At 39.9% G+C, this 17352-nt stretch overlaps 1 protein-coding gene across 1 annotated transcript in view; it reads right to left on the bottom strand.

The window, feature by feature from the left end:
• Nucleotides 1–6328, bottom strand: part of LOC130254257 (transmembrane protein 263-like) — a 199484-nt gene extending 193156 nt beyond the window's left edge. The window contains exon 1 of the mRNA XM_056493624.1: nucleotides 5846–6328. Coding sequence (XP_056349599.1) covers nucleotides 5846–6052 — 207 coding nt within the window. The 5' untranslated portion in view covers nucleotides 6053–6328. The remainder of the gene's footprint in view (nucleotides 1–5845) is intronic.
• Nucleotides 6329–17352: the final 11024 nt, after the last annotated feature.

The raw sequence follows: 17352 nt of genomic DNA on the forward strand, positions 1-17352 counted from the left end.
TGTCAATAATTCAAATTAGGGTTTATTTGGCATAAGTAAATTTTCAAGAGTACTAATGACACCACGGTCTATTCTCCATTCAGCAAACTGATGGTTTATACTTTTCATGTTCATGTTTTTTATGGGGTAGATAATACCATTTATACAACAAACAGCCAATACAGTCTGCTCAGTGGTAGGACAGTTCTGGATTTTGAATTTATTATTGTATTGAATTTTGTCTCGATCGACCATTTATTTTCCATCTGGATTTTACCTACTAAATCAATGTTAGCACAGGAAGAATGTAAGAGTGGTTTTCAAAAACCAAACCAAGCAAACCACATTTCATTTGATCATGCACTGACCTGGCCCAAAGAGAGTAACTAACATACTATACTATATTATAACTATACTATAACATACTATAAATATACTTTTCCAGCTTGGTCCTTGACAGATGGATTTAGTGATTAATGCCAGTATCACTCTGACTAAAGAAATGAGATAATGCACTCTACAGAAAGAAGAGTCTCCATTTTCATAACAAGATGTGGAAGTATCCACATTCCTCTAGGGAATTGCAGACAGCATGAGAAATTTGTCTGAAAAAATGAGAAGTACTTTGCCTAATAATATAGGCATATATGTGACAGAGGTCCTGAAGATTTTCTCAACCACACTAGAGACTTCTAATGTAATATTCTTTTCACTATCCTCAGTAAAGTCACAACTAAAAAAACCACAACAAACAAACAGAAAACCTCATGGAAATATGCATTAAGCAGTATTCTATAACTATGGTTTCATATGACCTGATTTCCATGCATTTATTTCCTTAAAAGTGCACTACTACTGTTTTAGCTTTAACGAGCTAAAATTTAAGTAATTTTCAAGAGCGTTTAAAGTAGGACTTGAATTCAAAGTACATAAACATATACACAGGTTGAAAAATATGAGCATTCTCTCACAAGAGACATCACTGCAAGAGTTTGAAACACAAGTTTTCTTGCCAAAATCTTGATTTCCTTTTTAAAAACTCGACTAAAAAAAAAAGCTGCAAATCTATTTGAAGTTAAAAAATTATTTCAAAACCCTCAAAAGTAATTTTAGATGCTAGAAATTGAGGATAAATATAAAATACTCTATTCAGGACAGAACTTATTCCTGTGCCCTTATTTCACTAGGTACTTCAAAATACATTTTCTGAATTTGGGAATTAGCTAGGACATTGCAGTATGATGCATTTATGACACAACTTTTAAATTTACTTTGTTGATGGCTAGGTAGTTAATATTTCTTTCCTTACAAATAAGTTTTGAGCTCATCAGAGCTTTTCAAAATCAGTGTTGCTTGTCATTCTATGCACTTACTGTAGTGTTTTAAAGAAGAAACATTTCAGATAAAATATTTACCAATTCTACAGAACAAAAGCTACTTCTGGTACTGTTAAGCCCTCCAATTTCACACCTAGCCTGCACAGTCAAAACTTGCCTGCCAGAAGCACTGCCAGCAGTAACACCCTTTTTATTTCAGGCTCCATAGAGACCTCTTTCCCGCAGACTCACTCCAAGAAGTGGTAAGAAAGATCACAACTTGCATGCAAGACTGCAACCAGAGTTACTACACTCAGCATCCAAACAGCCATCGGATAGAAAAAAAACTTGACCACTACAATCACAAGCAACACACAAGTAGAAATCCATTCAGGAAGCAACAGCTTCTGGTAACTGCTGCTTTTACTTTGAAGATCTGTGAGGAGCAAAGGGTCTCCCTCCAAAATTTTTTACAATGAATCAAAGCCCAAGAATTGCACTAGACCTTGAGCAGCTCTGCAGACATATTAAGACTAAGATTTACTAGCACCAGCACAAACCACTTCTGTGTGACACCAAGTTCAATCAGAACATTTCTTTTGAAGAAACTTAAGAGCTCTACTATTTGTCCCCATCTATATAAGTATATACCTTGCCCAGAACTTCAAAGGTAACCCCTTCCCATCCCTCTGAAATTCAGCTGAAATATTGGAAAAGAAAACCACTGCGAAGTTTGTAAGGCAGTTCAGCAATAAAGAAAAACAGATGTGACCAATCAGAGGCAAATATTTAAATCAGAATTATCTACAGAATATGTACTCTGTGTTCCCTTTTACTCTATTACTTACATTCACCCTCCTCTGGATTCCTAGATCACATTTAGGACTACATGTTAGCAACACAAAATATTACTATATACTCCATAGAAAGCAACACCTCTTGGCTCTTATTTTTATAAGCTGTTCCTTTCCCAAGTACTTTTCATTTCAACTATAAAGAAGCCTGCTAAACAGGATTGCATACATGTAAAAAAAAAGTTTACATATACATCATTTTGACAGGACAACCCATGACATCCTTAGGAACAGAGTTGTCTGTAAATACAAGCAAGAAAAATACTTACTTGAGCTTTCCATAAATTTGATACTGCATCTTCAAAATATCTTGCCTTATTCTGATCTCTCAAATTTATCTGTCAACACTCACTATCACAGGCAGTCAGAAAAAGAGAACTATAGGCAGTAAGTTCACATTCCCTCTCTTAAATATAGCTTCAGGTTTCTCAAAGTAAAATGTCACATTTTTGACACTTGTCATATCCCAAACTATATAACTTAACTGTGAGCACACGTCAAAGTACCACAAGCTTTCACTCTACTTTGAAGAATCCTTTCAATAAAGAGGGGACCAGTTACTTAACTGAAATCACATCTTGAGCTTGCTTTCACAAACAAGAACTTCAATATGACCTGTCACTCTCAATGCCTTTCATTTCTCTGATTTTGGATTTAGTTTAGACCAGTGACAGATGCAGTGGTAGAAGCAGTCACCACAGCAGAACCATACCAGGATCCATCCTAATGCCCCAACTCATTCACCCATTGAAGATACAGTGTGAAGAGGTTCTGTTAGCAAGGGCACAAGAATCTTCACCAGTGCTGCCTAGGACTTCAGAAATCCAGCACTTAGCCACAAGAGATTAATACTGGAAAGATATTATGTTGTGGGCAGTAATTAGCAGCTGATTGAGATAGAAAGGCTTTTGGTTATCTCCCCACTGCCTTAATAAATGGAACTGCCCTCCCCACATGGAGATCAGACATGTTACCCAGGCTCCTCATGCAGCCTGAAAAGGTGTATTTCCTTGCCATTAGGATGATCTGCCCTTGAAGGAAAGTAAACTTTATTAACATACTCAAAAGATATCACATTACTACATACAGAAAGGGTCCACTTCCTCACACAATCTGAGCTCCTTGCCTCTCACTCCTGTCCTATGAAGCAGGAAAAGGGACTTTAACAAGTTTCATATTTTGCATAGCTTGGAAGGTCCCAGAGAGACAGTCCTTCAGCATGGACACAGCCTAAAAAACATGGGAACAGAAATAAAGTCCACATGAAGACTATCTTGAATCAAGTCCAGCTGCAACACCAAATTTTAAAGCATTGCTTTACTTCACTCTACCTTGTCAACAGTATACTTATTATGTGATTGTCTTAAACTACATTAGGCTTCAGTTTTCTCAGCAATGATCAGCATTAGTAAAGGATCCTGACAGAATCACTTCTACAACAGAAATCCCCTGATGTTACCACTTACTTCCCTTTGCCTGTTTCTTCACTTCCCTAAGCAGGCAGACCATTTTGATACACACTAGCATTAACCTGTTTCCTTTTGACTGCTCTGCCTTCTCAGCAAGGTGCTAACCAGCGTCACAGAGCTCAGCGCTCGGCATCAAAACTAACGTCACCAGAAACACACAAACTCACATGTATTTACCAAGATATTACAATAATTAGGGGAGAAATAGACACAGTGACTTTTGAAAGTCTTTTGAAAGTTTTAGTTTTGATGTCTTCCCTGCAATGAGGAAAAAGTTAAACTTGTTTTAAAGTCACACCAAGCTCCTCACGCAGGCCCATAAATGTGATTCAGATCCAACTCACACTACAGACACCTCTTCCTTACCCTTCACTTCTCCTTCCCTCACCCTTTTAAAGGGGTGAAAATACTGCACATTTCAATGCACTCCACTTGTTAAATGAAAAGGTAATTATCCCCACCTCCAGCTTAAGACTTTAAATCATGCATCTGCAATGATCTTACCTAGAAGAAATTTGAAGCAACTCCTACAGCAAAAGGTGGCACACATGGAAAGAAATGTGCACTGAAAGAAGTTACTCACTCAGAGAAAAAAAAAAAAAGTGACTCCTTTTATACTGAAAAGCCCTACACAGTGGTTATACCTGAAAAATGATTGGTTAAAAACAAACAAACTACTTTCCCCTCACAAACACACGCACTTCCCTTGCGGTCAGAACATGATTCCATTCACATCTTGTTGTATTTTGAATGAGCTCATCTTAAATAGCCGTGAGCTTTCTCCACTCTAGTGGGGCAAAAAAAGGAATTCAGCAGAAGTAATGGGCTTAGCAAGAATAAGCAGCTGTTTACTCTGCATGCAGTAAAACAGAAGATGAAGAAAATAATTTCATTTTTGACCTCAAGCTGGATGTACTGTTCAGACAGCACTCTGAAGTTTTTGTTTCACAGTGTAAGTCAACAAATCATCCAAAGCCATAGTGCTGTTTATCAATAACATTCTCAATACATACTTTTCATTATCCTACACTATTGGAACTAACAAACATTCAGAGAGAAAGAAAAAAAAACTTTTTAATAAACACTTTTTACTATCAGGCCGTGTACAAATGCATAACAAAATATAACACTGCATAGAAGGAGATGCTCTTTTTACATGTATTTATTGCTTGTATGCAGAGGCTGCCCCTTTTATTTCATCCACCAGCTGTGCAGATATTTATGGTTAAGAGCCCGTGGTGCCCAGAGACAATTGTTAACCTCAGTGGCTGCCACACAGAACACTGCACTTCCCAGAACCCAACACCTGCACAAGCTGAGAACTTCTAACACACACTTACTTTACTCAGAGGCTTGGAGGAAGACCTGAGCCAAATCTCTCCATTGAGATTGATAGAATTTCTGTACAGTTTCTGCCTCAAAGAGCTTACAACCTAGCTAATACATCATTTGTATTACTGCTGGACAAATTCAGGAGTCGGGGAATGCCTGGTGTGCCTCAAGTTTCAGGCTGATCAATGAGAGAAAACCCCTTCAAAAGTCATACACAAAGAGATACGACAACGTAAAGTGAAGAAGAAGCAATACGACAGCATTGCTGACTCCTAACCAACACAACTAAAGGCACAACCTCGCATTTGAGCGTTATATACTGCTACTTCTGTAGTGCAGCCAGCCTCAGCACTCACACCAATAGCCGGCTCAGGTTATAGACATTCTCCATCCTAATAGTTTTCCACAGCACACTACGGAGTGAGGCGCCGATCTCCCCCAGGCTGAGGGCCGGGCCTGCGAGAGCAGCAGCACAGGTGAGCGCCGGAGCAGCCCGGCCGCACTGCAAGGCGCATCCCCACGGGAAAGGGAACCGCGCTCGGGATGCTGAGGATGAGGGAAGGTGCCGAGGATGAGGGAAATGCCGGGGGAAGGAGGAGACACCAGCCTAGAAGGGCAGCGGGCGCAGGCAGCCTCCTCCGGCTCCCACGCTACATCCCTCCGTCTCAGCGCCGCAGGAAACGATCCGGATTTTACGGAGAGGAAAGGGGGGATTCTTCTCGGGAGACGGACCCAAGAAGCGACAGCACATCCCCCGCTAAGTTGGAAGCTTCTGGAAGTTGTGTACTTCGTTACACGGCCGCCACCACCTCCCGCTCCCGGTTACCGCCGGGCCCGGCCCCCGCCCCTCGGCCCCCCACAGCCGCCGGGAGCCCCGGGGACAGCCCAGCATCACCTTCATGCCGCGTCTCCCGGAGCACCGCCCGACGGGGATGCACGGAGGGCGGGCGGCCGGCGGATGCGTGCCCGTCTCCCCCGGCGCTGGAGCTCCGGCTCCTCCTGCCCGATGTAAACACACACCGGCGGGCGGGGGGAGGCTGGGCCGGGGGCAGCGCCATGGCAACCCGGCCGGAAGAGGAAGCGCGGGGGTCAGGGGCGCCATGTTGGCGGGGGGCTCGGGGCCGGCGGTGCTGCTGTGGGAGGCTCGGGCCGGCAGCTCCCGGCGGAGCCGGCGCTGCGCGCAGCCTTCACCGGGAGACGCGCCAGCCAGAACCGCTGCCTGACACGGCAGGATAACGTACTGGCCTCTTGCAGTGTCCGGTGCAAACTGCTGGGGATGCAGCGAAGGGAGATGAGGCAAACATGGAAGCACTGTTTGTTTGGCCAAGATGAGGAGCCAGTTCTCCGAGCTCTGCCCTCGCTGCAGCCTTCACGGAATCAAATAGAATCAATTACGTAGGAAAAGATCTGTGAGATCATTGAGTCTAATGTAAACGCCCCCATGTCAGCTAGACCATGGCACTAAACGCATCCAGTCTTAAAACAACTCCAAGGACGGTGACTCCATCACCATGATCAATCCATTCCAGTGGCTAACCACCCTTATTGTGAAAAAATTCCTGCTAATGTCCGACCTAAACCCCCCCGGTGCAGCTGGAGACTATGTCCTCCCATCTAGTCACTTGTTCCCTGAGAGAAGGGACCGACCCCGGCTGGCTACAACTTCAGGGAGTTGTAGAGAAAGGTCAGCCCTGAGCCTCCCTTTCTCCGGGATAAACATCCCCGTGTCCCTCAGCGGCTCCTCACAGGATACTCAGACCCCTCACCAGCTGGACAATCAGTCCTAGTCCTGGGGTGAGCAGGGGCCGTGGGGCTTTCCAGCCCTTTCCTCCTGTTATCCTGAGCCAGTGGAACATGGCTCCAGCCTGCAGGATGGGGGCCATGCCCATGCTGCTGCTTCACGCCAGGGAGGACTGCTTGGTGGCAGATAAAAGAATTTGGGCATCTTTGGCATGGAAAGTTTTCTTTCTCGTGTATAGCTCTGAAATGATCACTGAGCACAGCCACACATGGGTAGAATTCTGCATGTTCTGCTAATGGATGGTTTGGTGCAATGAGGGAAGTCAGACAAAGCAAAATGAAGAGTGGTTTGAAGTAATGATTCCTGAAATAGGGAGAGAAAACAACATTAACTGAATGATGTGATGAAGAGTTCATTTTTCTCCGATTTGATATGATTCTACATGTGATGCTGAATTAATGTGTAGAGAACATAACTAACTCAATAGGTGGTTGAATCCAAAAGAGGAAAGTCTGCTTTTGTTCCTTTTTTTAACTTCTTGACTAAGAAATGTTGCAATTTATTTTATAAAGAAGTGCCCAAGGCAACCATATGTCTTTTGAGGCATTCTGGAATACAGTGGACGCTTTTTAGTCAGAAACCATAAAAGAAGCAATTACATTGCTTAAAGTCTAGGAATACCTTCTCTCAGTGCACAGTTAATTTTTTGTTTCTCCCATACTGTCATTTCTAATTGCAGAACCTCCTTGGAGTGGTACCATAAGACTGGTTTCCATTTTTCAGTTAAAAAGAAACTCTTGAAAGACACCAAAGTAATTCCCTCACCTCACGTGGGCTGACAACTGAAAAGATTCATTTCCTTTGCTTTTCACAACACATCCATGCCTTACCTAATTATCTGCATCACTTCTTAGAGGAAGTATTCTACAGCCCTTTCCTGGCACAGACTCTCATAGCAGAATTTATAATTTCTTATGCACACATAAAGATACTTCAAGCCTGTGAATCTTCTCAGAAGAGCAGTAGTGGAAGCCAGTGAATTCAGCAAAGGTTTCACATACCACACTAATTTCTACAGATCTGCACATATATGTGTGTGCACAAAGAAGCACACCTACAACGTGTGTAAGATACTACCCTCTATATTACATATATAAATCTGACTGTAATAATGTAACCAAAATGTAACTCCTTTCTTAACAACAAATATATCAAATAATCTTGTCAATAGTATAAGTAGAATTATATTAAATTTTTAATTGTGTAAAGCAAATCCATATTTTGGTGGTAGAAAGATCATATAAAGTTTGTGTTGAGTTTAACATGTAAATTATAGCCTGATTAACAATAAAATAGTATTTCCTTAAGTATAAAGGGTTAAAGAGAAAAATCATTTAACCTCATCCAGGTTAAATGACTCACTCTAGTGAAGTTCAAAATGCAGCTTTCAATTTGTTTACTTTGTGCTAAGCGCAGAAAGTACTTTATTCCTGAAACTATTTCAGCAGCACCAAAATTATTACTTAGTTTCATCCAAAAGTATTTAGTCCATCTAATGCACTCCATTTCTACTCTGGTGAGATTCACCTCAAAGACACCCAAAAGTGTGTCTCTGCTGAAGCAAAATGGCTAATGTATATGCTTTCCATAGACTCCACTGTTAGTAAATTAGAAGTGATGTCTTTTCATGGAGAAATTCCCCTCCCAACCTTCAAAAAGTATAGACCAACTGGTATTGAAGTCAATGAAAAAAAAATTCTTACCTTCAGATTTGGTCACAATACATTCCCAAACTGCTTATTATGAAAAAAAAAAAAAAAAAAAAAAAAAAAAAAAAAGACAGTTTTATAAAGATTACCATGAGAAGATACTCATTTTAGTTTAGCTTTAAATCAAAATAAAGGTAGACAGCTTGTAAATGTAGTATATGGTTGACTTTGAATCACTGAGAAAAAATAAACTAACAAGATATGAAATCACTTCATACCAAATAAGCTGTGAAAGTATCTATATTTATAGGTTTCCAAAATTAAAATTCAAATGAGATTAATTGCAAAATCCAGCCTAAAAAGTTACTGAAAGCTGCATTTCATCAAAAGCCATGTGTTTGGCAATAAAAACAGGTTTTCATAATGAGGGGAAAAAACCTGAAATAAGCAAGTTTGAACTTCTGGCTTCACTTAAACAAAGCTGCTGTATTTCATATGCCTTTAGTTGTAGACCATGAAGTCAATTTAATTTTTATGTAGGCTTCAAAATCTTGCAATAGAAAACTGTTTCTGCCACAATGCCAGGATACGTAACTAGATTCACATATGGGCTTCCCAGATTTCAGGACTTTTCAGATTCATTTTTACTTTAAACTCATGCCAAAGACTTGGAACTGTACAGACAGCAAAAGCCCTGCTAGTAGATTCTGCTGACATTTGGAATCACCAGTGATTTTTTTCTCAGGATGTCAGAACAAGGCTCTTGATAATAATTCACCCCTATCATGAACAAAAAAATTCATATGATGATTTCTCTCTTTACAGGGTGTTTTTGACCTGTTTAAGTATTTTTTTTCCACCTACACAGACAGTAAATTCTTTTACAGGAAGGAGACACTGACATGAAAATGCTTGCAGAGTTATGGTGTTTCCTATAACCTGTGCTTCTGGCCAACATCCTCTAATGAATTTATCATCTACCGTGTGATCTCCCCTCTCCAGGGTAAAGTTTCTTCTCAATGTTGACAACAGGGATGAAAAATCAACTAGCTGCCTTCAAGCCTAAAATCTGTGGTCCTGAAAGAATACTTGCGGCCCTGAACTGAGATACACTTTATTCCAGCATAAATTGTACCTCACAGTATTAAGACATAATGAAATATTGACTTGGTTAACCTTCTGCTGAGTTTCTGTGCTCCTTTTGAGTAAGTGGAATTTTCCTTTATCCTGTTCTTTTAGAGATGAGAGATGAACATCAGTGGCTTGTTTCTCTGCTGGGCACTGTATGAACTTTCCTAAGATCTACTAGTGTACTTTGGGCTGTAACTAAGACCAGATCTGTTTGTCCACTGTAGCTTTAGCCAACTGTCCCTGTCCTGCCCTCTTACTCCCTCTCCCAGCTCATCTTTCCAACCTGACTGCTGATCCACAAAGCATCCACTCACTGCCTTGCATTAGATCCATATTAATGTTCCAAGACACCCTCTGGAATAGAGACACTGTTGTTGAACTGCAACAGTAGGAAACAGGCAGAGACGATTTACCTGGGTATCTATAGCAAAAAGAAAAATGACAGTCAGTGTTACCACATTGACACAGTAAGTGACACAGGCACACTTTTGAAAATACCCACATTCAACAGCTTCTGCTCAAAATACGTTTCCACCAAAAGCAGCTGACAATACATATTAATATCGACAGGAAAGTCCAATCACTAGGTAAAAAAAAAAAAAAAAAATTAAAAAAATCCCACAGACAGCATCCACAGAGGTAGGTCCATGTTCAGCCTATCATGTCAGGCTAGGGCAGATGTCAGCACCTGCAATGATGTCTAGGGTGCTGAACACTTCAAACCAACTATATGTAATCCCAGAATGACTAGCAATAAACAAAGAATAGGGATACATGTTCCCTTATTTGGTGTAATAGTCAATCCATGTGTAGTTTTTGCTGTTTACAGTCAATACAGATATTGCAAGCTGCCACAGTTAACTAACTCCCTTCTTACAGATTAAGGTTAGAGCAAGTCCTAGTCTTCAGATGATTAATGAACTCCAGAGGACTGTCTTTCATCCTGAAGGTGCTGGTTTCACTTTAGTAAGAACAGAGGCTCCCAGATAATTACATGAAGCAAAAGCTGCATGAAAGAGGGAGTAATTTACCACGAATTAAACCGTGCACTGAGGATGCTGTATGAAGAGGAATGATGGGGGCACACGTATTTTAAAAATGCCTGGCAGTACATTAGTCAAAGGATGCACTCTTGTGTATTTCTGATATTTAATTGGGGTTGCACACAAAGTGGGTGACAGCAATGCTTCAGAGCTGATGATATAATACATAACCATGATTTTGACAGGAATCCAGTTCCATCTCAAACCCAATTCACAGCAGTGGATTAGAAGGGGTGGGGGAGGGAGATCACCACAAAATCATACAAGAAGTATTTTGCACAAATTGTTTAAATGCCTGTTATAGATTTCATACACACTTAAAAAACCCTTTGCAGAGCAAATATTTGTTATGTTTGTTTGCTTAGGTGCTTGCAAGAGACACTGCCCCTATGCAAAACTCTGTGCTTCTGCCTTTATGCATTTATGCTTTTATGCCTGCATAAAAAGAGGGGATTAGCACGTACAGTTAATCCTTTTTCTGAGCCTAGTGAAATGTGGTGGGACCATTACTGCCATGAAAGGGAACTTTCATCTCCTTCATACTGTTCTCCATTAATGGGCTGTGCCTTGATAATTATAGCTCTAAAAGGAAAAAAATTGACCTCAGTTTGCCTATTGTAGAGCTACTATGGAGATAAGATACCAGCGTTGCCCTGTAGATAAAAGCACAAGTTATATGGATTCTAGTAACTGTTGAAAAATACATGAACTATTTAAAAAGCAAAATGCTAAAGGTCTCAGCTCTCCACTGCAGCAGGGAAAGTGCTACGTTTGCATAGCAGAAATGCATAAAATGCTGTGGCAATCCCACAGCTGTCAGAAAGCACAGGTTCAGATACAGAAGACTCAGATTCCGTCACCTTAATTTTTCTCTTCCTCCTTTCCTTGCTTTAATTTTACTGTTCATGGGGTACCAAGTTCTTCAGCTGACAGAGACAGCAATGTACCCTTATATAGTAGTTTCAGTTCCTTTTAAGTCTCCAGGAGAAAGACATTGACCAACTGAATTTTATTTTTTTTCCTAGCAGAACAATGACATCTAAAATACCTGACTTAAATATCAACCAGCACTAAGATACGACAGCAGGTTCTCAGATTTCCCTGTTTCAGGTTTGACCTTAATTTCTGTGTAGAAATGAGGTAATAGCACTCAGATGATTTGTAAGTGCTTACAAGAGAATGCTTGAAAACTGGAGGCTCTGTTCCTTTGCTGAATACTGCTTGTCAGGAATGTGTAGCAATCTGCAGAGAGTGAGGACATGGGGCTCATTTCTCATTCCGCTGCTGAGAGATCCTGGATATGCTTTTCCAGGAGTCAGCATCTGAATTTCTTTATTGATGAAATGCAGCTACTCGCCCCATTTTTCAGTGTAATGTTTTAATATAGTTTCATAATAATTTGGATGAGACATGCTAAGAAAGTTCTGAACATTATTATCTGCTTGTACTTTCTATTTTTTACTTTTTTAGCCTAGCAGTGTAGTCGCAAAATACATGCTGTCCCTACAAACACTCAGAGAAACTGAACATATTCAATTTTTGAAGTAGCAGCCTGACAGATCTATGAAAGAAATGTTTTCTTTCTCCCAGGTGCTCAGTGCTAACCTAGTAAGAAATTTCATCTGAAAGTAATCTTTTGTGTATGAAACAATTTTTATTTCTTGCCCTGAAAGCTTCTGTGGAAATGCATGTACATGTATATATGTTTCTGTGTTTTTATGAAGTCCAAATTCTGGTTGCAGAGAAAGACCTGAAAAATGCACACTTGTAATATGAACCTTTAAAAAGATTCCCAAAAAGCAAAGAAGTTAGGCAAAAGGAGCAACTAAAAGAATAAAAACTTTAAAATGGCAAGAAAATATTGTCTGAAATGGCAATAAAATAAATACTAGACATTGTAAAAATACAACAATCATGCTTAGAAACAGGAAGCAGCAGAAATAAAGAATGGGATATCTGAATAGTGAAAATAAAAAGTAGTGTAAATTCTGACAAATGGCATCATATAACATGGGTTAAATGAGAATTTTAAAAAAAAATTCAAAATTGATGAGATCAGTAGATAAGCATTCCCTATAGGAGTTGATCTGAGGAAATCTTATGTTTAGGAAAAATGTCTCAGAGAATATACCACTGTGACATGAAAAGGTTTTAGCACAAATCAGAGCAGTAAACAGTAAAACTTACTAGGAGCAGATGACGTTCACCGAGATCAGTGGCAGCTCACACAATGAACTGCTCAGCTGCTGAGTGAGCTCAGTAAGTGCTGCTTAAATCACCACAGTGCCAGAGCTACAGGAAAGTGCAATTAAACTTTAAAAAGGATCCAGGATGAACGATTGCATTTCCTCTATATCATATCTTTGGCCTAGACTTGGTCTCTTTCCTGGACCTTAGGGCTATGTTGTGTCCTTGTCTTTAGTCTTGTCTCTGCCTTCAACTTCTGGATGCAATTCACATCAAACAGGCTGTGCTGAGATACTGAGAGACTCCTGTAGCCACAGCTCCTAGGGAGCCCCCCTTAGAGAGTAGCCCTTTTCTGGCTGTTCCCTTCTGGCCCATTTGTCTTGGTTCTCTTTCAAGGCAAATCAGGAAAGAGGTAATGATCTATGCTGTGTAGTTGAAGCGGAGCTAGAACAGATTAGGATTATTTGGGTTCTGCAGTAAAAGCTCCTAGGAGGACCCATCAATAAAACAAATCTTGAGATTTGATTTCTCTCTTTTAGAGAAAATCATGCAGTTAAACTGCCCATTTTCCTAATGAGCCATCAAAGCACCTCAGAAACACATTGTGGCATTTGTATGTATAATCTATAAGTATCTGAAGGAGGTGTGTACTGCAGTCACAAACTGCAAAAGCTAAACCAAGGTTTTGAGATGGTTCAGGCTAAAACTGATGAATCACTTCTCAGCACAGCTTACAGGACAGACTTTTCATGCCTATAAGCATTTTCTGCAGGAAGCAGTTAGTGGTCCCTACTGAGACAGGATCAAAGGAGCAAACAGACTATGAGTGGTGATGGGGCATTCCTGACTGTTTCTGGAAATGTGTCCCACTTGCACAAACGGCAAACCACTAGAGAGCAGCATTAAATCAGGACTTCTATTATGTGTCTGAACATAAGACAATGCTTTAAGTGTGATGTTTGCAGTAGGAGACTGGTTTCAGACCAAGTTTTACAGAACTAGGGAAGCTACAGACCAGCCAGTCCCATCTGGCTCAGTCCTTGGGTATGTAGATACTCAAACACTGAAAACAACCTTTGTAGCTTGTCTCCAGGAACCCAGCTTTCCCCATGCATCAAGTTCAAAAGCTATAGTAAAGTTCTCTTCAGCCTACAGCTACTGCAAATCAGAGAAAACCAACTGTGCTGTAAATGCTTCAGCTGGTTCTTGTCACAGGCATCATCTGGGGTTAAGGCTCACTGACTCCTGGACTTATCTCCAGTGCAAAGTCTTTCAACTTGCACCTTTCCTTTCTAGCATTATGGTATCACTCTGACACTGGAAAGGTAAAAGGTAAGTGGTGGTAAAATAGCAGAGATCACACTGCTCTGGAAGGTCTGGGAGGAACAGAGTCTGCACACGTGCTAGTTAAGTATTGACACTGGTGGCTTTTTTCTTTTAAAGAATAAATCTTTCATTTAATTAAAAACATACCTAAGATGTAGAAATATGTCAATATATGCAATGGAATAAAATGCTGCACCATACATCTCAATTGACCAATTATATTAAAACTAGCATTCAAAGGTTTTTGTTTATTTGTGTATGCTTTGCTCAAAATATTTTCTATGAATGGTTGCTTTTGCTGCCTGGTAACTGGGACAAAGTAAGGACCAGGGGCCAGATTTAAATCTTATTTTTGTGATTTTGACCTTTTTCTGCAAAAGCCAAAACACTTTTGCATTTGATCAAGGTCAATGATTTAATTATTCTAAACTGATTAACTGACTGACAACTCAAAAGCAGGAAAGCTCATTTTCTTCTCTCAATCAGTTAATGAGGCATGAATTGCATGCTTTCACTAATCTTAGAATCCTGAAAGACACAATATCTGTAAACAGTTAACTCTTAAATATCATTATTTTGAACACAAATAAGTTTTCTGTATATTTTTATTGTTTAACTCTTTTCAGCCTGTTATAGTGTAGTATAATAGCTTCATTTAATGGCTACAAAGTTATTTTAAAATACTCTTCTGGCAGAATCTGACTTCTCCCTAAATGCAGAGTTGCTCAAAGCAGCCTTAAAAAGAATTGTCATGTAGTAAGTGCAATGCTTTCTTTAACTGTTACTTTAAAAATTGGGATTTTTAATGAAGTAAGAACAGCTGGCCTCTTTAAACATGTAGAAATATCTGTGATTCCTCCTCAAAAGTAATAAGCTTCCTAAGGTGAGCACACAGTTAAGTTATGCCAACTGTTTGTCCACTAGAAACTGCATAACCTTTGAGTTAATAGCTGAGGAACAGAGCTTTAATGGGATATTGCACTGGATGCTGAGATTATCACATGGCCATTCACCCTCCTGAATTTTGTTTCCCTTCACGGAAAGGGAACTCTTCACAGGTTCATTCACTCAAAGGCTTCAGCCAGGGAAGATGCCTCTGTACTTTCTCATTCTGGAAAAAATATAGGACATACTATACTTAATGCTTGTGATGACATCTGTTACTGATACAGAACTAGGTAAAAACCCTCTACTTAAACACCTACAGGTGTTTGTTTTTCTAACTTTGTCGTTTAACATTTTGCCATGGATTGCATGGTGAAAAAAGTGCTCATTCTCTGTCATGGAATAAAGGTGAAACTAAGTAAGCATCCCCAAAAATTTGATAAATGTAATATTAAAATTTCTAACAAATAGCAGTGATAAAATAATATGTGGCAGATCAAGGACAGTGTGGCTAAGAATGAGAACTGTCAAAAGCAGTGTAAGAAAATACATATGGGAAAAGTAAAGCAAGTTACAGTTGTGTAGTCAAATTATTTGGGTAGATAATGAAACCAAGAGCTGAACATTATTCTGGTAGAATATCAAAACAGATAATGTAGACAAGCAGCATCAAAAAGGAAATTTGCATCTATGAGCCAACTCCTGATAATGTGTTATCAGTGATACAAGACTTTGGTCTATAAATTAGCCTTGAAAAATACCCAGTTTCTGGCAGTCAGGAAAACTAATTAAACCATGGGATTAATCTCTTGATTTGAGGGGGTTTTTTTCCCATGGAATGAATATGCAAAACCGTATGGCAGAACTTCAAAGGGCCCTCCCATCTCTGCTTGCTGCACACCTGGAGTGACCCAGCTGCAGGCTCTCCACAGTGATCTGGTCTTGTTCTCTTGCTTCTATTGCCTAATAACTTCTGTTCTCTCCTCTGTCATTTTGTGATGTGTAGCAGCAGAAGTATGCTTCTGTGACTCCTGTCTCTCTTTTGAGCCTGATCTTGAATAGACAGAGAGGTTGCTTGGAACTGTACTGGAGGAGCTCTGGTTAACAATATAACAAACTAATGAGGACTTCTGAACTTCATCCTCTGATCAGCTAAAGAAAAAAGGGTCCTTTTTATCTACACCTCATTATTTTTCTACATGGAAATGATAAATGCAGATAAATGTGACTGTGGAATGTTTTAGAAAGTTGAGGAGCAAACTATTAGTAGGATAAAATGAAAATATTAGTAGCAAAGCTTTACATAATATCAGCTAAAATTTTCCTAGCAAAATACTCCTTCAAAACAAAGGACCAGCCCATGTATCTCTCTGGAAAGGTACTTGCCATCTTGATTTTCTATGAACCACATAGGTTACTCAAAATATTGTCTGTGCAGGAAATGTCAAAGGTTTTCTTGCTTGTTTGTTAAAGATCTGATACAGTAAATCTTTACTGTAAAGATTTTCTATACATTTCTCAAATTTCTATAGCTCCTCAGTATTTGTGCAGGGGCTGAAGCTGAGAGAAGAAAACAGGATCTGCCTGCCTATGGTGATGTTCATGTGGCTTTAGCATGAATATTCTTATTCTTTGGCTTACTCTTACAGTGTGAGTTTTCTAGGATTCAGCCTGCTTTTCTAGTCTTGTTTCTATTCATGGACATCAAAGGAAGGAGGGCTTCCCAGAAGCTGGGAAGCCAAAACTCTGTCACCTGGTGGTTTTATGCATTTGCAGGCTCCAGAAAGACACACAATTTCTGTCAGCAATGATTATATAACAATACCATGTTGGAAAAACAATTTCTGTCAACAATCAGATTCATCTGTGACTCCAACAGATTTTTAGTGCTCCTGGCCAGAAATGCTTGGCTGGGAGCTGTGCACAGAGGGGACAGGCAGATAGATGGGCTCTGCAGAGCAGGGTATCTCCTGGCAGCAAGCTAAGGAGTTACTATTACAGGTAGTCAGTGTGGATGGATCAAAGAGTTCCTTGGGATGGAGTTTTGCTGTAAACAGACTGCTGCCGGATATCCTGTCCCTTGGTCAGTAGTGACGGGACCTGCAGCAGCTCATGGCTTCTTCTTAGAATTAAAGATGAGTCACTTTAAGGTTAGTGAATTTTCTTTCCTATTGCTCCACTTCCTCTGTTTTCAAAAGATAAATAAGAAATGAGAGCCTGGAAATTCTCTTGAGAGGTCCTGCAGCTTGTTTGTTTTGTGAAAATACTTCTTGTTATCTAATTTTGTTACACTTGTTAACAACAGCAGCAGCTTTCCCATAAAACTTGCCCCAAGTAAACTAACCACAATTAGAACTAAGCTGCAGAGCAGAGAAGATCA

This window comes from Oenanthe melanoleuca, chromosome 5 (assembly GCF_029582105.1).
Source record: "Oenanthe melanoleuca isolate GR-GAL-2019-014 chromosome 5, OMel1.0, whole genome shotgun sequence".
Lineage (NCBI taxonomy): Eukaryota > Metazoa > Chordata > Aves > Passeriformes > Muscicapidae > Oenanthe > Oenanthe melanoleuca.